The sequence below is a fragment of the Pomacea canaliculata genome, linkage group LG1 (genome assembly GCF_003073045.1).
Source record: "Pomacea canaliculata isolate SZHN2017 linkage group LG1, ASM307304v1, whole genome shotgun sequence".
NCBI classification, from domain to species: Eukaryota; Metazoa; Mollusca; class Gastropoda; order Architaenioglossa; family Ampullariidae; genus Pomacea; species Pomacea canaliculata.
Window position 1 is genome coordinate 15,111,225 of NC_037590.1, and position 22,094 is coordinate 15,133,318.

A 22,094-nucleotide genomic window follows, 5' to 3' on the forward strand; every position below is an offset into this window, starting at 1 on the left:
GTCTCAAGTTAGCCTTTAATATTTTTGTTTGTCATTTATTGAATTCTACAATAATAAAAGTAAAAATAGCCTGGAAAATAAAACCACAACCAATGAATGTGTGTAATTAGTGAATATAATCATAATTAAACTGCTGTAACTGATCTTGTTAATTCTGAATGTCAGGTCAAGCATAAATAAGTATGGACAAAATATGCAATAAAAGACATTAAAAGGAAAATCAATCAATTCTCCCATTAAAAAAAAAAAAAGAAGCATTACACAGTCTGAGAAAGGCAAACCTTTAATAAATATACCTCACTAAAAATAAACCATAGTGGCTACAATTGTTTGAGCTTGACATCAGACATCCACAGTTAGTGTATGCCAATCTTAAGTTTGGAATAGATCGAGTTGCCATTACTTTTTCTTGGTTCAACTTAGAATAGTCTAGCTGGCCGTATGGGTAGTGACCCTAAAAAGATTCACTATGACTAGGGCTTGACATTCGAAAGATGGGGAATTCACAAATCAACTACAAATAGCTACACTATGAACATGGGGAGTTCTTTAGTTATCCCTAAATGATCCTAGATGTTCTGTTCCAGTCAGCAACACTAACCATCAATCTACAAGGCTTCCTCTGAAAATATTCATGTGGATAACAAGCAATAACACAGAAGCTTGCAGCTTATGGTTCTGATAGAAATGTAACTTACAGCACACAATGCATCTAAAATGATATCTCAAGTCACCACTGCCATAAAGTGATGATTTTACAAGAGTATGATGATCTTACCAGGCATGTACAAACAGCAAGTATTCATCAAATATTCCTGATTTGTTTAGTCTGGAATATTTTTTTTAATCTACCTTGGAACATTTTACTAACACCACAATGCCACAGAAGAAAGTGCATGAACTGCTGGTCCTTTCTCAAGTGTAAACCTTTCATCAAAATCCACGCAGCCTATGAAAGTCTCAGCTTAAATGTAAGTTTCCCATGCCACTAACAAACAGCGAAAAATGAATGAATGGTTATCATGATTATACAAAAAAATTCTGTACATATAAAATCTACAACAGAGCTGCTTAACTATCAAAGTTTAATATTCAGTAAGATACAATTTTAGAGTCATGTCATATCTGTGGAGTAGTCTTCTTTCAGACATCATGTTTAATATGGTGCAATTTAAAAAAATATTCACTAAAGTCAGATGTTGGAGTGATTAGGAGTGTCCAAATAAAGATCCACTGTATTCTGTAATCACAATACTCGGGACAAACATATCTATAAATCTCTTTAATAAGGGACTTCCCAGTAACTATGTTGTTTTACAGCTTCTGGAAATATTCTCTTGTGTCTTTTAATACCTTCCATGCTATGCGTGCATTTGTGTTTGTGTGTGGATAATCATGTGGGGGTGTGACATCAGTATTGTTAAGCCAATTATATCAAAACTCAGAGTTTGCTGCTGGCAGGGCAATGTGATACAGAAATGCTTTAAAATTTATTAGCTCTACAAAGTATCATTCTATTATTAAAACACCATTTCAATAACCCACTTTGAGCTCTCAAAATATCTTTACCTTCCACCAAAGAGCATGTTTACCATGTGAACAAACATAAAAATGATAGTCAACTTAAAACATCCCAAAATGTCATACTTTAATAAATGTACACATCTTGATATTTCACCATTCAATACTGCTTGCCCTCAATGATAACCTTTAACTGCATACCTGTAATTACATCCACCACACTAAAAAAACATTAATGATATCACAGAATAATCGTCTACAAGTTAGGGGGGGGGGACACTTTCATTGGTCCAAAGTGTGACTGTATTATCTCAGTGTTTTAATTTGTTTCTCAATCTGGTTTAAAGCTGGAATCAAATCAAGATCGAATAAGTGTTTCTGCTTTTCAAATACTTCATTTCAGCTGAACAATTTACAAAGTTCATTGTTCTGTGGATGAGCTACTTTAAAAGTAATGGTTTCTTACAATTCAGTAAATATAGTATAGTTTATTCCTTGTTACTCCTCCAGGAGCATAGGGCCCCCTTCAGTAAACATATAGCAGCTTATTTTTTAAAAGTAGTACTGCCGCACGAGTTGAAATATGAAAGAAATCTATAAAAGTGCACACTAAAAATCTGGATGAAGTTGCTACTATCGTTCAACTAAATCATTTAAATAAAATTTTATATAGGACGGTAAAATGGCTGCAGTATGTAATATAACAATAAGCATTCTACTATTGGATGCACTGTTCATAGTGCACATTTATTTCACTTTCGAGCTTTATGCTTAGCACCCTTGAGTTCTGCAATATCCTATAATAGAAAAGAAAAGAATATGAAACAGACATTTTATACTGTTCAACAACTATACAATGGCACCAATTATTCTTACTACAATTTTATTTCATGCAATGGAGTGAATACCTCTTAACTCCATGTTCTGTGATAATTTTTTAGATGTTTACAAATAAGCTTCTTTTGCAATGCTAGATATTAAGTTTTAAATTGAAATATTAGAAATTTTTTGCAAGTCTGATGCAACAAGATACTCACCTCCAGAAGTATACCTCTCAGCTTTTCATATGCAACATCAAAGTCATCATTAACAATGATATGGTCGTAGGCACCAGGCTTAGCAGCTAAATTAAAAAAGAAAGCAAATTTGTTTTTCAACAATATTGCTATTGTTTTCAGGAAATAAAAAAGTGTGCAGTACAAAATATGAAAGATTAAGTCAAATGAATGATATTTGCAGACCAATCAAAATCAGGATACAGTGTAGTCATGCAGTCAGTAAAAATGGAAAATTCTTGTATTTATTTTAAAAATAAACCATAATTAATTTTTCAAACACAACACAACAAAAGAATTCCTTGAAAGTTTTTAAAATCAAACACCTCTCCAGCTCTGCCAGAATGATAGGCTATTAATCAACAAACACAGTAAGTGCAAGTTCTTGTCATCATCTTTATTCACATATTTCTGAGTTCTTGGCATCTAAGAATAAAATGATGCTAACCATAATCCATTGCTTCCTGTGCTGTTTCCAGTCGCTTCTTTAAACTCTCTTCTGTCTCAGTTCCTCGTCCTTCTAGTCTAGATTTCTAGAATATCAAAAGAAAAATCTATATATAATTAAGTGGGTGAAAAATCTTTTTAGCTCATTTAGCATGTCCAAAAAATATGTTATGGACAAGACATTGACCAAGACATCAATGAAAGCAAAAGCAATCCTTCAAATGTAATGAGCCAAGGAAAAAATGACTATGAGACATTAACAACTTCTGGTGGGGTTAGGGTTAGCAGCATGAACATTACTCCAAATATGTGAAGAGGTGTAGTGCTGAAGCTGAATGAATTTTTTCTTCTTGTCACCCTTAGCTGGTGATCCTCACCAACCCTGAGAAGCACCATATCAATAAAATAAGTGACAGTAAACTTGTTCTCATACCAAACTTTCAATACTTGGTGGTTTCACAAAAATGAAGCGTGGTTCTGGTTTCATGCCTGCCTTTTTTATACTTTTTACCCCGTTGATCTCAACATCCAGAATGCAAAGTTTTCCTGATTCTTGTATGGTCTGAACTGCCATTTTACTGAAACACAAGACCTTCAATGACATCAGTCATCACATATTTCTGTACACATTTATTTCCAGGCTTGAAATATGGTAAAAGTTACTAATTAAAACTGAAATGAACTTACGTAACTTACATGCAACAGACATGAGACCAGCAAAATATAAACTTGTCTGAAAAAATTATTATGACACACTACTAAAGTAGACATCAAGTGAAAATAAATTAAATCTTTATAATTCTCCATTCTTTTAATTTTGGCATGTTTCACTAGACAGTCTAGATATATATATCCATGTAGTCTAAACAGTCTATATATTACAAAGTCTCTGTACATACCTTGTTCCATACATGTTACCAGAAAACTGTGCATATTCAAGAAATCCATTGTTTTTAATAAGTTCTTCAAATTCTTCTCGCTTTACAAAGTAGTAATCTGGAAAAAAAAAATTAACATGCACACTGTGTTTTCTTTTTTTGCGTCTAAACAGCAACAGTTAATACTCCTTTCATTGAAAAATATAGATAAAAAATAATTTGCAGTAAAAGACTACAGACACTTTATTCGATTATCAAACAAAAGATACTTTCATAAAATTAATTCATCATTAAATGAAGAATATATAATAGATATATATTAAAACATGGGGATCTGAATGTTTAAATAAAACGGCTTCACATAGACACATTCACTATATTGTCTGTTTAGCTTGATCATTAAGTGTAGACTGGTGGATTTTTGTACCTTTAATAATCTTCTCTCACAAAAAGTAATTTTTTTTTTTTTTTCCTGTTACTTGGATTACAAACCTTTTCCATCCTCCTCTCCCTTTCTGGGCTGGCGAGTTGTATCTGAAAAATAATTTTAAAAAACCAGTGACGAGTTGCTCATTGTGCTGCATGACAAAAAGCATGTCAGAATTAGCTCAATGGTTGTGTAAATAGAAATAGTGTGAATGCATGTATGTGTTAGTCTTTATTTAGTAAAAAAATAATAACTGTTCTTTGATTGGCAGGATAAGAGCTAGTGTAATTTTAAAAAATTTTATACCTCGTAATAAAGCAGTAAAGGAGTAAGGAGTTACAGGGGCAGTTTAATTATCTTTGTATACTTTTGCACCTTTCATATTTTGGTGTATACTTTTGCACCTTTTAGATTTTGGAAAAGTCCTTTCAGAGGTTATTTTCCCAATGGTGAACATGTAAAATACTGACCTCAATCAGGCAGAAATGGTCATGAGATTGCAGGTTTACCATAACTATTCAAAGAGTGATAATGACATTTATCCTATAGAGTAATGGCAAAACTACAGGAAACTGATGTATTAATTATTACAAATCTATTTATAGTGCCCCTAAATATTAAGCCATTTGTTGTCACATACAGATTCAGGCTGTCTGCATCAATTACATCTAGATGATTTTAAAATCATTTTCAATCAATCTCTTTAATAACATTAACAAGCACTATTATATCTTACTTTCAGCAATTAAAAAAAAGCATTTTGATTTGACATTATTATGTGCACTTTACAAGCATATTTACAGATTATTATATGTGTAATAACATCTTATTAGTAACTAGGAAAATCTATGGATACTTCCAGTCTGACAAACCCAAATGGTGTAAGAAGCTTATTTTAAGTTAATGAAATAAAGGTAAAGCAAGTGTACCCAGCCTGATCAATATTTTCTGTTTCCTTAGTTCACTGTTCTTTTATAGTACACAGGTATTTTGAATAGGATCAATACTTTTCCTTAATTCGTTGCTCTTCTGATAAGCATACAGGTAGATCACTTTTAAAACATGTTGTGTGCACATATGCATCTCCTATCTCCAACTGAAAAAAATCCCCTCCCCAAATATGTTCCCCTAAACAGTTACACACACAAGAGATTATCTAAAACAAACTTTCTCAAAGTGTCTTTATGAGATAAAAAATTTGGCCACTTACGTGAAACACTGAAAGCAAAGCAGTCAGGAAATTCTTTAAACAGCCGATTCAACAATGTACTTTTGCCACTTCCTGATGGCCCACTGACCACAATTGGTCTCAATGCAGAAGTCATCGTTCGAAGTGCTTTTTGCACAATGGTAGTGCCTTAGATATATAAATAAACAAAACATCTGCTGCATTGTTGTTTACAATATGATCTTTGAACAAAATTTTTTATAATACTGATTCACTAATATAACAAACTATCAAAATAATTATCGAAAAATGTTTCAAGTATCTGCAATAAAAATGTTGACTTTATAAAACATTTTAAACAAAATCATGCTATAATTTCAAAATTGAATTTCATATAGTACTCTCAACCAGAAACTACTTTTGTTTGGAGTGTGAAGTTTAAAAACCAATATCTAATTTTAAAATACGGGAATTTTATAATTTTCAATATAAAAAAATTTGCAGTCAAATTCTATACCCTCAAGTTATTGGGCCAGATTGAGCAAATGTTTTTAAATACCAATTACAGATAAAGTAAAGCTCTTTGATAACAGAAGTGTGAATGCCAAAAACAACTTTATAAAATAAAATTTTTAATTTCTGTTAAACAAAATTAGCCAGAAACCAACATTTCAAAAGTCAATAATCATCAACATAATTTTATCTAGAATCATAAAAGTTATAAAACAGTCTGGATTAATGCAGAATTAAGCCTTCCCTTTGTTTCCAGGGTGCAAGTTGCTTTCTGCATTAAAGCTTGCAACAGAAAAGTAAGAGATTGATGCATTACCAAGAAGTGATAATTATGCTGCTATCCCTTGCTTAGTATTTCATAGAAAGTTGCTATGGCAACATGCCAGTGGTTGATTGTGTTGGCCTGAAGTTATTTTTGGGCAAACCTTGCAAATATGGATACAGCAATTTTTTTTCCAAAGTCCTTTCTAGGAGAAGGATTTTGCAATCAATTAATTGCTGCTGCTGTTGTCCTGATAATAACGATCTAGGGAAAATCTCCTGGTCTTCTGAAGCAAAGCCCTGCCAATACTGGTGTGATGCTTGTTGCCATAGAAATGGTCATCTGCATAGTGAGCGTCAGCAGGATACCAGAACTTTAGTGGGTGATAATCCCATGAATATTGATGGGGAAAAAACCAATAATCAACACTGTTACTTTACAGTTGATAGAATTTTCTATTGACAACTACATCACATTTAAATCTTTTTCTTGCATTTCATTTTTTGTATTCTTTGAGTGCACATTGTGCACACGCTCGCACCCCATCACACACGCACACGCACCGCAGTTTTATCACGAACTAAATATACGTTCGTGGTTCTATCGTAGGATGATCACCTATCATTTTTACTCCAAAGAAACCTTTATCGCTTTTTAAAATACCCGTCATAAAATGACGTCACATGTCATGTCTTGACGTGTTAATTTTCAGTACTTTTCAGTCTGTCGTCTTGCTTGAACGCTTCTCTTTAGCCTAAAGAAGTACACGCTGACGATTACTGTCACAGTTTGGGAGGTGACCAAGAGCTGATCCTTATCGACTACTCAAGTTTTAATTGTGATTATATATGACATGTAGCTATTTCAGTATGTAAAGTCTTTAGAAAGTCAGTATTTATAAAATCCTTTAACAACTGAAATAACTAAGAACGTGAATGAAAGAAGGATCTACAGTTCTTACCTCGGTGACTGAATAAACACACCACGCGTCCGGCAGCCGTGAACCCGAATGAAACCATCTGATCAAAGCGGGAGGGCTCGCCTCCAACATTTCCCTTGAATAAATTTTGGTTTGGAATACGGACTTCACTGGTAAAACAAAATTTTGGATTTTGCGAAATGTCATTCCTTATCATTCTTGTCTTCTCTCAGTCTACAGACCTCTGTCTCAGTCAACATACTCACAATCTGTTTATTAAGAAGGAGAAAAATAAACAGACTAGATTGGGTCGTGAGTTTTTAAAGGTTTGATTTATTGTTCACTATAGGTGATTTCCGTGTGGGATACTCGCGTGTGTGTTGGTGGGTGACAGCGGGGGCTTGGGGACTCGATTATACCTATAGAGTGAAAAAAAAAAAAAATAAATCTGGATAGTGTCGTGAACAGGCATCAGAGAGCATGTGGATGTTCATACACGCTGACTTTACCCATCTGCTACCGTTACGATCTTTATAAAAAGTATCTGCATAAGCGTTTTGCGTCTGCGATATCGCTCTTTTAAAAGTAAATGGGTTTGAACCCGCTGTCGCTATATATATTGAGGTGAAGCATACTGAGAGAGATAACAAACGGGGCGTGTCTATATTACTTATAGCGGTGACGTTCCCAGACGAAGTCAACATCAGTCGTTTTATGTGTATAGAAATGAGAACACAATCCTTATAGTTGTGGCGATCGAATATGCTACATAATGTTAGTAAACGGCATAGGTTGCTGTTCACTGCATTTTAATTATTCATCAACGATCACATTTTAAACCAAGCAACATAAACAGTTCCAACAATAATCTGCGGTCTTTGACTCAAGACAAAAAAACATCGTTAAGGATATGATACTTAATTGCACTAAAATGTGACCAATTAATATATTGTACTGTCAAGTGTATATTTTAATATAACGAAATATTATTAAATTTTCTCTATACACGCATACACTTATAATTACAGCTGCTTTTGCTAATATCGCGACCACGAAAAGACGAAATTGCTCATCTGCATAAATTTACTTTGTCGATCTAATGCTGAAAGCTCCTATAGTAAGTATACATATAATCGGCTTAGATTTTTTTAAGTTTTTCTCCTCCAAGATCAGAATCCTATTCGGAGCTTAACCAAGTTAATCTTGAACATTCCTTCTTCTCTAAGATATTTATCCACATGACTGTTTCTCAGAATGGAAAAACAGTGGCTTAATTCGTCCTATTTACGGATAATAATAATTAAAAAGTCGGATGGGGAGAGGGATGTATACAGTTTCACCGCAATTGAAGTCACACATAAACAATTTTGATAAGCTGTATTTTTCGCGAATTTTTCCATACGATCAACAGGTTGTTTAATGAGCAATGACAGTAAATGACCACACAATAAAGTTCAAGGTAATATCTAACCACGAACTTGTATTACTATAAACATCCATGATCTAACAGTTTCGATCGGTACTCTCACTGGTAAAAGTCTGCGAGCTCTAACCGCTTTCCGGCATACGCCTTGAAAAGATGATATACTATTTTTTATCGCAGTAATATTTTTTCTTAGTTCTTGTAGCCAACAGTTTACCTCTTGAATAGTTTTCTTTTTCAAAGTTCTTACTTTTTGTAGCGTTTACTTTCCATTTTACGACAAGCAACTTTCCGTTAAGGTTTGGACCTATGGTTTGGACGCCCAGTTTTTATAACAATGGCTTCATCAAGAGTTGATACTTCAGGAAAACTATCCTCTGCGACTACTCATGTGAGTTTCGTCTGCCAAAAATGCCGTCAGCCCCTTAAACTCGACCATTCATTCAGCACAATTGGTCAGCCACTTCTTATGGAGTTACGAGGTATGTATCAATGTGAAAAATGAAGAAAGGATGAGCAGCGTATTTATCGAAAAGCCTAGTCAGATGATTTAAGAACTGTGAATTTTGTTGTTTGGCAATCGATCTGCTGCATGCTGACTGTCGTGAGAATATAAAAGATAAAAGAAGAAACAAATATAATGCAGTTTATGGTCGTTCTTATCATTAATCATAACTATTGATATAATTTCAGAACCACTGACTAGTAATTTTGAAGATGGCAGAGCCAGCATGGATTTGTCTTTTCCACATTCCTCCTCTAGTGTAAGTTTCCAAGGTCTGAGGTTTTTGTAATCAATTATTTTAGCAAATAATTTAAACAATTCCATAAAACTTTGACCAGCTTAGTTTAAAGTTGTAACCTTGTGAAAGAAAAGTAACAGGAGCTTCTGGAAAGCAACGTTTGAGGAAATCGATAATAACTAGCATAAAAGTATAACTGTTTCGCCAGTTCTCCCCAGAAAAGGACCGCATACAGCTAAATTGCTAAAATTTATAGTTGTGTGGATTTGGTGGTGGTGGTGGGGAATGATAGGCAGATAAATTGACATTTGACTACATTTATTAGGACAGTTTGACCAATACCAGAAAATTACTAATACCAAGACCAAACTGCAAGAACAAATGTGACTGAAACATTGATAGATAACAGTATCATATGTGAGGTATGTTTTGTTTTCATTTCGATCTTTTGTATGTTCTTTTTATGTTTCCTAGTTTCCAGAAACAGATGAAGACCCAGATGTTCTAAAAATAAATGTACCACCAGCCAGGTATTCCTTTCTAATTTTCCACTCTAAAACGGGTGACAGTCTCTTTCTTTCAATCAAATAGTATTTGGCTTCAATTTTAGATTTAACTCTTTAGTAGTCAGATATGTAAGAGTGTGTGCATATAGCTAGGTACATACATTTTTGTAATTTTTTTAATTCAGTACAAATAAATGAAGAAATGAGTTGAAGTTATGAAGATATTCACACCTGAATCAGAAGAGTTTAGTAACAAACTCTAGTAAATGCAAAAATAATTACGTAACGGTAAAGTTTTGATATGTAATAATATAAATGATTATCTTTGTAGGTCTGACCTGAATGATAGCTCAGATTTTATGTTGTTGGGTGAAACAAGACCAGACAACATGGAAAACCTTAGTCACCGCCTAAAGGTAATTTGTAGAAGTTGATTAATACTCAGCTGTTTTTGTAAATGCTTGCTTCCATTTGAATTATCATTTTTCTTTTGCTTTGACAGGAGATACATTTAGATCCATGAGATTTTGCAACACCTATTATACTCATAACTATAACAGACAGTGATGTTCCCTTGCATAAAAAGCAGTACAGTGGAACCTTGGCTAACGACAACAATCTGTTCTGGAAAGTTGGTTGGTACCCGAAATGTTCGGTATCTGAAACAATTTTCCCCATAACAAATAAAGGAAATAGATTTAATTGGTTCTCAGCCCCTGTTGACTTACTAGTATATGAAAGTTACAGGCTATATAGGTCTGTTTTTTAAATGAGAACCCCGTAAAATCTACAAAATGTTATTTGATTTAGATACAAAAGGAAAATCTAACTGGGTATCTATTATTAAAAGAAAGTTATTTTCATTGCGTTTGTGTGTGTTAAATCAAGGGTTACAAATGTGAAAGAATGTTTATAAATTTTAAAGAACGACAAGTTTTGTGTAGATGGCAAGAGTGGGAGGACCACATCACTAGTAGTGAGAGATTTTCCTTTTTATGCTACTTATGGGATTTCAGGAGCTGTCAAGAAATATTTACAATTAGACCTTGATTATTATTGTTGACAATTCTTGCTAAATTTCGGATGGGTGTATCTAATATTGCTGTTCATTATTTTAGATATAGAAGATATAATCCACTTGACCTTTTATGTCCATTATGTAAATTAAGTGAGGAAGATGAAGTTCATTTTGTTTTGTTGTGAAGCCCTACATCATTTTAGAATAAGATACTTACATAAAAAATGGTATACTTAGTCCAAATAAATTTAAAATGAGTTTGCTACTAGCCTCATTCAAATGAAAAAGTTGTTAAAAATCTGGCATTGTTTCTCCTCCATGCCTTCCAGTTTAGAAAATCTACAATTGAAGGCAAATAAGCAATTATGAATGTATTTTCCTTCTTTTCGCAACCATGTACTGATGTATGAAATATTGTATTATTTTGATGTTACTCCCCCTTCAAAAAGGGCAATGGCCCATTGAATAAACTACTTATGCTTATGCTTATGCTTTTTAAATGAGAACAGTTATAATGCAATATAAATGGAGTTAAATAAACATAAAAACATTAAAGAAAGCATTTCTCAAACCAGCCTCTACTGGCTTTGAAAACAAAGTCACTTGCAGCACTTGTCCCAGGGGTTTTCTTCTGCAAATCTTCATAGATTCTCAGCGCCTTCTCACAAAGGAATGACTCATTGATGTTAACACCTTCTAACTGTTTCTCGCTTATTACAAGCAACAACTTTTCTCCTTCTTCCATTATTTGAGGCCTTTGCTTTTTTAAAGTACTTGTACTCACTCCTTTTTAAACAATAGAGTCTTTAAGCACCTCCTTTTGCTTTAAAATCGTCGAGATTGTCAACTTCGACATGCCGTATTTGGCGGCGATATCCAACACACGCACACCTCCTTCATACTCTGAAATTTCCTTTTTCAATTCAATTGTTGGCCACTTCTTTTCATTACCTTGCTACAATTGCTCCTAATATTCTTTGGAGCCATGATTGAGGATTATATTATTAAAATAAAGCAATAAAATCACTAAATAATAAGGATGCACACAGATAAAAATAACGAATGGCCGATCGTAACTGTGTCTCAAGCGCGAGTGATGCTTGGTCTGAGATGCTGGTCCATCACGTGTGGGTGATGTGGCTGTTAAGTATCCGAATTTTTTTCAGTATCCGGTGCAAGTTTTTAACAAAATTTTTTGTTGATATCTGAAATGTTCGCTATCAAAGGCATTTGCTAGCCGAAGTTCCACGGTATAAGAAAATTTGCTTTGCATTTTTGTTAGACAATTCTTTTGACATGCTTACATTTAGAGTTAACACAATTTTAAAAGTTTCTTAAACTCTGCAATGACTGCCTCAAATTGCATACCAAAATAAAGTGGCAAATGTTCTTTTCTTTTTAAAAAAAAGTAGCATAGGGAAAAGGTACTGTAATTTTGTTCACCTCTATAATGAAGGCCTTAGGTCAAAGTAAGATGTTCTATCAGATTTGCATAAAATCGACCTGTTTAAGAGTTATACTTAGATGTGCATTTTTAGGGAAGTCTTCAAGAAGATACAACTGTTATGCAGGGCACTTCAAAAGGATTTTGGTTTCACTGGTTACATCATGGTCATTCTTTTATTATTTTTGTTATAAATGTATAAAAAGAAGAAAGCTTTAATTATTGTTATCTTTCAGGTATATTAGTGCCACCTTGTCACCACTAACCTTGCCATTGTTGCTCTTAAATTGCAGGTAGCCAGTGTTCTCTTTGACATAATGTCAGGACAGTCCGAAGTGGACCATCCTCTTTGTGAGGTATGCTAAGGCAGTTTTTGAAGAGGTAGTGGCTAGTTGTTTGACTGTTCAATTGCATTTAAATAAACAAGTGGCACACATATAGTGTGCAGTTTAAAGATTTGCATTGGCTGTGAACCAAACACATGAGAGAATCAGTGTGTCAGCTTTTGTGTTACAGTTCAAGTTTATGCTTTATTCTGCCATTATATAATTTATGGTTCTGAAATAAATTGAAAATTTATTAAATGCATCCTTAATAAGGCATAATAATCACACTGTTTGTGTTGCATGTAATCTTAGGAATGCACTGATGCTTTACTGGATCGGCTGGACCAGCAGCTTAAACTGACCGAGGATGAGTGTCGAGATTACAAGTGAGCATTCCTTAAATGATAGTGGTTTTAGCAACATGTTTAGAACGACTGCAAAAAAATTAGCCTATTATTTCTGTTGTAGACTTATTTAAGACCTTGTACAACAAAACCAAATTCTTATGTCTTAAAATAACTGAAGCAGCACTGCTAGTGATAACTATGATGGTCCATGTAGGCAAGTACATTTAACTCAAACACAAAATATCAGTCAATAGACTCCCCACCTCCACCTTCCTAATAATAAAATTTAAGGAGTGTCAATTTTTTTCACGTTTCTTTTGTAATTTTGGGAATGACTTCTCCAATAGAGAGTTCCTTGAAAAGCTGACATCCTATGAGAACAAAGTTGATGAAGCTGCTTTGGATGAAGAACTCAGACAGGTAAATTTCAAAAACCTGTTTGTTTTATAGTGTAATTTAAAGACAATTTTTTTTTATCTAAACTTTCATAATTACAAGATGATTTAGCTGTTTCATCATCCTTCTCTTGACTGGTCACCTGATCACCAGGAAGATTCTGCAACTTTTGGGTCTTGCAACTTTTTAAGATAAAAGCAAATTTGAGGGTTGAGTGTGCATGGTTTTGACTTCCGCTTTAAATTCGGGCTTATCAAACCTTGTGGTTGTTGTTGCTGCCTATGTCTGCATATGGGTATGCCCTCATTTTACCATTGTTGATACTGGACAAAAGGGCAGTATGATGTTATGAATCAAACTATCCTCAGCTTTTCTGTGGCTCTGTGCCAACACTAGGTTTCTTGAAGTCATGTCGTTCCCCTAGCTCAAATTTGCCTTGTATTTCTACCCATTGCTGATATGCATCTGGGTCAGTCTTGGTGTTCTACTTGCCGAGCACGATGAGGATATCCTTCAGTTCGGAATAGCCTTTAGGATTTTTTCTAGCTGTTCATAAAAGTCTTTATGATCTTTGTGTGGGGAGATTAGAGTGTAAACTTGTATAATGGGGACATTGTGAGGCCTGAATGATCTGCCTGCCAGAGATGAGTGTTCTTCCCTACATGCAAGGAAGGACATGCCATGCTCGTGTTTGGTTCCACCCACCCACCCCACTGTACCAAAGCTTGTGGCCTACATCAATTTTTGTTTCTCTTCAAAGCCTGATTTCTGCCATTTCCACAATGTCCCATCAGAATCATTTCAGCTCATGGTGAGTTCTTTTACCTTGCTGCATTAGTGTAATGTTTGGATGTTCCTCATGCTGATGGAGGTTCCTTCCCTTGTTCATAATCTTGCTCCACTATTGCACTTTTCGCTCTCCCCTCCGTAGATTTTGAAGTGGTTGTTGATGTCAGACTTGCCCTTTAGTGGTTCTTCGTGAAAGGATTTTAAGTGTAATTAATCCAACCTCAGAAGAGTTTTGGATTGTTATTTTCCTTAATTTGTTAGATCTCATAGGAAAATATGATGTTATGCAAAACTTACTAATGTGTATATCCTAGTCTTGGACTTTAGTATCTCTTAGTGAAGACAGGTATGAAGCATTAAAGATTAATCAGAATTAATCAGTTTATCTGATTCTTATTTTTCTTTCCAACCATCTTTTGGAACAATAGCTGCACCTGGAAGAAAAGCAATTGTTGCAGCAGCTGTCAGCTATTGAGCAAGAGCAGAGACATGTAGAGAATCTCATCAGGCAAGAGAAAGAGGCTCAGGGTCGTCTGGATGAAGACGAGGAGAAGTAAGTTTCTATGATAAGCCACCTAAAGGCTGAACATTTAGCTCATGGTGGGAACGAATGGTTGGGGCCAAGAGAGAGAGGTAAAGAGTAGACTCCATGCTGCGGATCTTAGTGGCCATTCTTCACTAATTGCTTCCATTTGACCCAACAAGTACCCTCAGCTCCTTCCAACATATTGAATCTATTCTTTCTTGCTGGACAATGAAAGTTTGATGGAGAAGTAAGTTTCTGAGAACTTTTTCAGAGAATTGTGCATGTATATGACTTTCATCCTATTTATGGTTTGACCTCTTCTGGTTTTGACTTAGGTGCATTGCTATGGGCGCAGTAAATAAACAACCTCTACACTCACTATAAAATAAATTGTCACTGTAGCATTGTTAACAGTACATTCAACCTCAGTTAACTTTCATCCGTATTATTCACGAATTTTTAAACAGAAAATGAAAAAGAAAAATGCTGCTACTATTATGGACATGAAAATTCCCAGCAGACAATGGACGCTTCTAGCTTCAGTGAAGATAGATGCTACATCAGCATCAACATCGCATTTCACTTTCAGAGAGCTTTAATCTACAAAATATCAATAAACAGATGCTTGATCATTCTGCTATAAAATATTTAGAGGACTGAGATGAGTTTAAATTTTTAAAATTTCAGCACATGGGAACTTTCAGCATCTTTAAAATAAAGCACACAACTTTGACAATAGGATTGTTTTGAATGAATTAATGAGGAGTACTGCTCTAGGAATATTGTTACCAAGCATTTCAAATGTTGCTGTCAGTTAAGGCATCAGTTTTCTTTTTTCAGCAATTCACTTTTTTTTCACTGTTGTATCACAAATTGTTCAACAAATGGTTTTTCAGTTCGAAAAAAGTGGTGAATCAGTAAATGAAGTTTGAATTAAAAACTTTTTTAAATAATTTATGTGCACAAAAATTACGTCATATTTGCTGCCAGTGATGGCCAAAAAATAAATCTGTATAGTTAAATGCAAAATTAAATTCTTTTTAAAATTTATCACCCTCTTTTAAAACATAAGGTATCATTAATTAAAATATATAAAAATAGATCTGTTACAGAGGTAAGTATATAATGTAAAGTATTCTGCTGTCACACCAAAAACAGTTTTTAAAAAGTCTGTTTTAAAGTGGGATACAATTATAGATAAAGATGGAAAATTTTATCAGCTGTAAAACTACTGAAATAAAAAGTGATTTTAAGCTAGTCCTCTGGATAAAACTGGGGAAAATACATGATTTTAACCAGAAATCTTTATTTCTTTATGATCTTTTTTCAGTGGGTTAGGGAAGGGACAGTATGGTTTTTGTTTTTCCTTGTGAGGAGTCATTAATGAAATAGCACTGGTGGAAAGTGGAGAGTTGAGATACACAGCAGCCTGGTGATTTAATAACGCCTTGGACAGAATTGTTACGTTGGTCATGATCTAACAAAATCTCATGTTTGCCTGATGCCTCGCTTATTTTTTTACTTTTCTTAATCTGTTTGTTTGTTGACATGCAACTGCAGATATTATAAAGAGTATGCAGAACAGAAGCGGCAAAGGCTAGAACTTGAAGATGAAAACATCAGGTCAGTTTGGCTGTCAGTTCATGTTTCATTGATCAGAGACAACCACTTATTAAATTCATGTATGCTGTCATTATTATTATTTCTTCTTCTCGTGAGTTTAAGATTTACTGGCTATTTTTCATAGGATGCAAATGTTCACTTTCTGACAAAGTTTATTTCTGGCAGAGATGATGAAAAAACAGCGTAATTCTAAATATGCTTTTACCTGTGAACTTTTAATCTGCAATTTTTTTGATGATATCTGCACAAAAGAATTATGACAAAGCAAACCATCAAACTCATCCATGGCTCATCATTTGGAAGTAAGCTGGCCAATAGAAGATGAAGATTTATTTTTTTTATATCTATATATCTTTGTTAGGAAGCCTTGATGCTGCACTTTTATTTATTACAGTCTTTTCAATACTGTAGTTTTTAAAAATATAAACTAATTACGCTAGCAATGCATAGTGCACCTTGTAAAATGTTGTATGTTGTAGTGCGAAAAACCAACTGCAGTACAGCTTGGGACAGCTAAATAGACTGAAGCAAGTCAATGTTTTTAACGCAACTTTCCACATATGGTATGTCTAAGCTGTTTGTCAGTTAATAAAAATTAGATGATTATCACCTACCTTTTGATGAGAATAATGGAGTTACCATTCAACATAAAGAAATTTAATAAAATTGCTTTGAAAGAAAGCTGAAGGACAGGTTTGTGAATGATGTAACGTGGTTTTCCCCACATACTTGAAGATGGTATATTGAAGGGGTTATAATAATTTACATTAGCTGCTAATGGGATTTCCAATTTAAAAATCAAATTTATTGCCTTTTAGGCATAGTGGACATTTTGGAACAATTAATGGCTTTCGCCTTGGACGTCTTCCAAACATTCAGGTATGGCCAGTATGTATGAATCTGTGCTAGCTATACAGTAACTGCAAAATAGGTGCCTTTGCATTATAATACATGTACTAAAATATCTTAATGTGGGTCTTTGATAAACTTATTTCATAATCAGGAATTTATATAGAAGTCTTATGTTTTAAAAAGGGTTCATAAAAGCAATGACGTGAACCAAAAGAGGAAGCTTTGCAGGAAAAGGAGAGTAATCAAGAGATGGTTAAAAACTTTTGTATACAACCCATAGAAAATTTACTTTAGTGTAAATTAATTTGCTTTAATCACATGTTGATTTTACATATTAATCTAGTACATTTTAAAAATTAATAGGTATCAGCTATGCATATAGTTTATTAGATTACACTGTATCTTATACATAGCGATCAGATATCCTGCAGGTTGATTTATAATAATTTATTCACACCAGCTAAGTGCATCAGTACTTGTTTGAATTTAAACAAGTGCATAATTGTTTATTATTATTAGATATCACACAAGTACACATATTACCATTTCAGGTGGAGTGGAATGAGATTAATGCTGCTTGGGGTCAGACTGCCTTATTGCTGCACTCTCTGGCTCGCAAAGTTGGGCTCACCTTTGAAAGGTTGTTCAGTAACCAAGTTGGTTAATTGCACTAACATAATCATAGACTGTATGGCACTTAATAGTGAATAAGAAAAAATAATAATACATACACTTAATATGTATTTTTGTTAATCTTACAGAAATGTTCACAAATTTCAGACTTTGTAGTTGTCTTTTCTCACTACTAGATGATCACAACTGAAACACTTTGTCATCGTGTACTACATTTGAGTATTAAAAGAAGGGTTTCAAAAGAATAAAATGGACCTTGCAGGTATCGTCTTGTACCCTATGGCAGTCACTCATATTTGGAATTATTGACAGACAGATCCAAAGAACTGCCACTGTATGGCTCAGGAGGCTTTCGCTTTTTGTGGGATTACAAGTAAGACTTTCAAAAACACAATCCTTTCATTTTTTTAGACACTTTTGAATTTTGTGATTGGCTTATATGTTCTGCTGCATTTCACCCGAACTTTTAATGTTGACATAAGCAACATGCAGTGCAAACAGACTTCAAAAAAACTAGTTACATTAGAATCAAATGTGATGCTTGTAATCTTCATCTAGTTGTGAAAAAATGTCAAGCTTTTGACTCTGACATCATGACAGATGTTAACTGTGCTATATTTTCTGCTTTAATGCTATTTCTTTTAGCCATTTATTCTCTACATATGGCTTGATCAAAGGCTGGACAATATTTTTTTAATTTGCAGATTAATTGTACATGAGTTTGGTTTTGTTTTGTTTGGTTTTTTTTCATTTCTTGTTAGAGCCTTTGACACTTTATGAACACATTATTAAATTGCTTCCCCTTCTACCCATCACCATTTTTTTTTTTTAAGAAATCAGCATTACATGACATTGTTGTCAATAAAGACTCTAGAAGATGTTATGTCTTGTTATTTTCATCAGAAATTTTAAAATAGACTGGTGTATGCATTTAATGTTTGGTCCACACATGTGTATTTTTCTAAGCAGGTTTGATAATGCAATGGTGGGCTTTCTGGATTGTTTGAACCAGGTGAGACAAAAAGTCTTGATTATGATAATTTTATTTTTTATAACCATATTTTAAGACAGACTTAGCCTTGACAACCATCTTTAAAGCATGAATTTGCATAAAGTATTACAAGGCTTGCTACTTTTATCAGGCAGCACTACATAAATTGATTTTTTAATAGGGTCCATAGTGTGTTAAGTCAATCTTCTACTCTGTGTGACTAGTATCTTGTTTATTTTTTGTAAGAGATATGTACAGTGCACATGTATAGTTTGTGATGCAGTACATAAGTATGCTCTTTCAAACATCTGTGAGAAGAATTGTTCATTTTTATATTTTATCTTTCATAGCAGTCCTAAAACAACTGGACTAGGGGTAACTTTTAAATGTACAATTTTAATCAGTTTGTTACTACATCATTCCACTGTTCCTAGACAAGTCTCTTGTACTTTGGTATTGGTAGAGGTCTTAACTTAATGTGTTTCAGCTCGGACAGAAAATTGGAGGAAACGATTTTAACATGCCCTACTTGATTCACAGTGAAAAACTTGAAGACCAAAAAACACACAATATTTTCTCAATCAAGTGAGTATTTTATATTTTGTGGTAAATGTGGTTACTTCTGCTATAAATATGGTGATCGTATGTGGAAAAGGCTGTCTATCTTTGTATTAACAGACAATTACAGGGTTAACAATGTAAAAGGCGACGCCAAATGCAAAATTAATTTCAAGTTACTGAGTCTTGTTACTATAAGATACTAATTTTCAATAGTAAACTTTTTTTGGTTCTGAAATTCAAAGCCTTTGAAATTCAAAGCCATGGACTGGCTTATGAAATGAGCAACAGAAGACAAGAAAAGAGGAATCTGTTGAACACTTACATCTGTACTGGAACTTAGATTATGCTGATGACATTTTTAGGTTATCCAGCCAACACAAAGACGCACGGGAATAAATGAGCAAACATGCCCATGATCTAACAAAACATAAATGCATCAAAAATAGGACAAAGTAAACAGGCAAAGCAAAAACAAAGAAAGACAGAATGTGAAGTCAACAAAACCCATCACAATTGTTTACAAAGAAGTAGGGAAATCCAAGAATTTACATACCTTGGCAGTATAGTAACAACAGATGGAGGTACAGAAAAGGATGGGAAAAACAGACTCATCAAAGCAAATCAAGCCTTTGCCATGCTAAAATAAATTTGGAAGTCTAAAGCTGTAAGGAGGAATGCAAAATCAAAAACCTTCAGAAGCAATGTCCTTTTGGTCTTACTCAAAAGAAACATGGCGAAGGTCAGTAAGAAAGGACCAGAAACTATCCTGGAATAGATTGGTAAACTTGCTGCTGATAGACAAAACTTGCAGTCCATAGTGGATGCCTTACATTTCCTTTAGGTACAAAGATGATTGAGTAGCCTTTAAAGTGTGTGTGCATGAATGTTAGAGATGCATGAAAGAAATACAGTAGAGAGACATTGTATAATGAAAATTCTAGGCTTATAAACAGTTGTCATATTTTTTATGTACAGTTTTGTTTGTTTGTTTTTTGTTGTTGTTTTTTTTTTTGTTTGGCTGAACATTTTCATTTTGAAAGCAATTTATCTGCATTCCTACTGCAGTGGTTTTTTTCCTGTTTATGGTAATTTTACTTTTCTTTTATTGTTTTCTACAGGATTCAGTTTAACTCTGAGGAGCAGTGGACTAAGGCACTGAAATTTGCTCTTACCAATCTCAAATGGTGCCTTTCGTGGATTCAAGCTCAAAGTGCCAAGTAACTGACTCAGAATTTCATCTCTTAAATCACTTCCTCTCATTCCTTTATATCTTTCTATGTTTTTGCCATTGATGGTAAATTAGGAATTCCTAATAATGACAATCAGAAAAAGTGCCAAATTTTAGCATTTAGGAGTAAAGGATTCAGCAGGGTTGGGAAAAAAAGGAAAAATTTTATAACACCAGATATCAGGTTAAGAGAAAATCATAGAAACTGTTGTGTCTTGTGGCTGAATTATCAATAATCTAAGAGCAATATGTTGTGAGAATGAGAGAGAGAAGTACACAGCACTAGTGTGCTGTTCGCTTATGCAAGAACATTCTGGAATGTGCACTGTATTTTGTCTCATTTTCAAGGAATGTTCCTCCTCACTAATAAAAGGAAAATCCATCAAATGATCTAGAAAGTAACCATTGCTAAGCTACGATACTGTATTCATTTTCTTTGTGTTTTTGTGTCTGTCTAACATATTTGCTGGACATGTGCATTTGCATGTACCAGTGTTTTTAACATGCACAAATATTGTATAATGGGTTTTATTTCTTGATTTGTCAGAATTATGGCTGTGATAATGTACACTGGATATGAAACAGTGAATGTTGTATAAATTCATTCAGTTGCTTGGTCTCTCAAATGGTACAGTGGTTCCTGCATCTGACACTGTGCAAGGTAATGAGCAGACTTTGAATCTTGCTGTTAACTCCAGATTCATCCATCTTATTTGCTATAAAGTCAAATTTATCTGTTTACCCAGGAAGCAGATATGTTCCCATCTCACTATTGTCCCACGTCACAGTTTATATTGTGAGCTTCTCCTTCCATGTGATTTTAGGATTATTTCAACTCCACTTTCTTCCTGCTGTGCTCATCTATGACCATTTCAGAAGTACTGTGACAGAGTGAATGTTACAATGTGACAGGTTAATGGAAGAGTCTTTTATAAAGGCTGTATTTTATTTTTTTTTTTTATTGCTCATCATTCCATGAGTTTTGTTCACCTAATTTCTGTGAATGTTCCATTTTTTGTCAGTATCATGTACAGAATGTATGATTTGATGGTCCTTACCATGTGTCATAAATGGTGACTCATAAATTTGTGATGCATACAAAATATAATTGTGTGATATGCTAATTGCTGCTTGCGCCTTTGTGTATCATCTTTTCTTAAAGTCGTAAATGGTAGGATGTTGATTTATGCATGCAAGGCTGGTGAAGGTGTACATAGTATGTCAGTGGAGAAAAGAGTAACAAGTGAGTAAAAAGGATAAACTTTAAAATTTTGCCTTTTGTAAGTTTATTTGTGCTACACTATGCAGTGTAGTTCACACTGAGAGAATAAGGATGTTCCAAACACGCAATGATCTGTTAACGTCAGTAACAGTTTAGTGTTGCAGAAAGTCAACTTTTTGGGGTATAATTCCAGAATATACTCTTCCGTGGACACCATAAATAGATGCCTACTCATGGATATACATTCATAGTAGAATTGCTCAATATTATAGCAAA

At 33.9% G+C, this 22,094-nt stretch overlaps 2 protein-coding genes across 3 annotated transcripts; one reads left to right on the forward strand and one right to left on the reverse strand.

The window, feature by feature from the left end:
- Window positions 1-265: 265 nt before the first annotated feature.
- LOC112561672 (guanylate kinase-like) lies at window positions 266-7,355 on the reverse strand. The gene is made up of 8 exons (XM_025234282.1): window positions 7,233-7,355; window positions 5,539-5,685; window positions 4,394-4,435; window positions 3,923-4,019; window positions 3,457-3,601; window positions 3,025-3,109; window positions 2,559-2,644; window positions 266-2,318 (listed from the first exon to the last, which is right to left on the reverse strand). The coding sequence occupies exons 1-8, from the start codon at window positions 7,288-7,290 to the stop codon at window positions 2,274-2,276; spliced, it is 705 nt and encodes a 234-aa protein (XP_025090067.1). The 5' UTR covers window positions 7,291-7,355; the 3' UTR covers window positions 266-2,273.
- Window positions 7,254-21,869, forward strand: LOC112561653 (beclin-1-like). Of its 2 annotated transcripts, none has more exons than XM_025234249.1 (17): window positions 7,254-7,363; window positions 8,913-9,095; window positions 9,307-9,377; window positions 9,831-9,886; window positions 10,194-10,278; window positions 12,618-12,680; window positions 12,963-13,036; window positions 13,345-13,417; window positions 14,611-14,735; window positions 16,269-16,331; window positions 16,811-16,894; window positions 17,150-17,210; window positions 17,735-17,823; window positions 18,079-18,189; window positions 18,783-18,828; window positions 19,295-19,392; window positions 20,487-21,869. In XM_025234249.1, exons 2-17 carry the CDS (start codon window positions 8,951-8,953, stop codon window positions 20,587-20,589), a joined length of 1,347 nt encoding a protein of 448 aa, XP_025090034.1. In that variant the 5' UTR covers window positions 7,254-7,363; window positions 8,913-8,950; the 3' UTR covers window positions 20,590-21,869. The 2 variants fall into 2 exon arrangements, with proteins under 2 accessions (XP_025090034.1, XP_025090043.1); XM_025234258.1 differs by having other exon boundaries at window positions 18,786-18,828.
- Window positions 21,870-22,094: the final 225 nt, after the last annotated feature.

Bases quoted from the DNA above. Each gene is read 5' to 3' on its own strand.
- LOC112561672 (XM_025234282.1), bottom strand. From the start codon at position 7,290: ATGGTTTCATTCGGGTTCACGGCTGCCGGACGCGTGGTGTGTTTATTC. The intron at 4,436-5,538 runs GTAAGTGGCCAA...ATTATTTTTCAG, and splicing joins CTTTGCTTTCAGTGTTTCAC to ATACAACTCGCCAGCCCAGA. The intron at 4,020-4,393 runs GTTTGTAATCCA...TTTTTTTTCCAG, and splicing joins GGGAGAGGAGGATGGAAAAG to ATTACTACTTTGTAAAGCGA.
- LOC112561653 (XM_025234249.1), top strand. From the start codon at position 8,951: ATGGCTTCATCAAGAGTTGATACTTCAGGAAAACTATCCTCTGCGACT. The intron at 10,279-12,617 runs GTAATTTGTAGA...CTTAAATTGCAG, and splicing joins ACCTTAGTCACCGCCTAAAG to GTAGCCAGTGTTCTCTTTGA. The intron at 18,190-18,782 runs GTAAGACTTTCA...TATTTTTCTAAG, and splicing joins CGCTTTTTGTGGGATTACAA to CAGGTTTGATAATGCAATGG.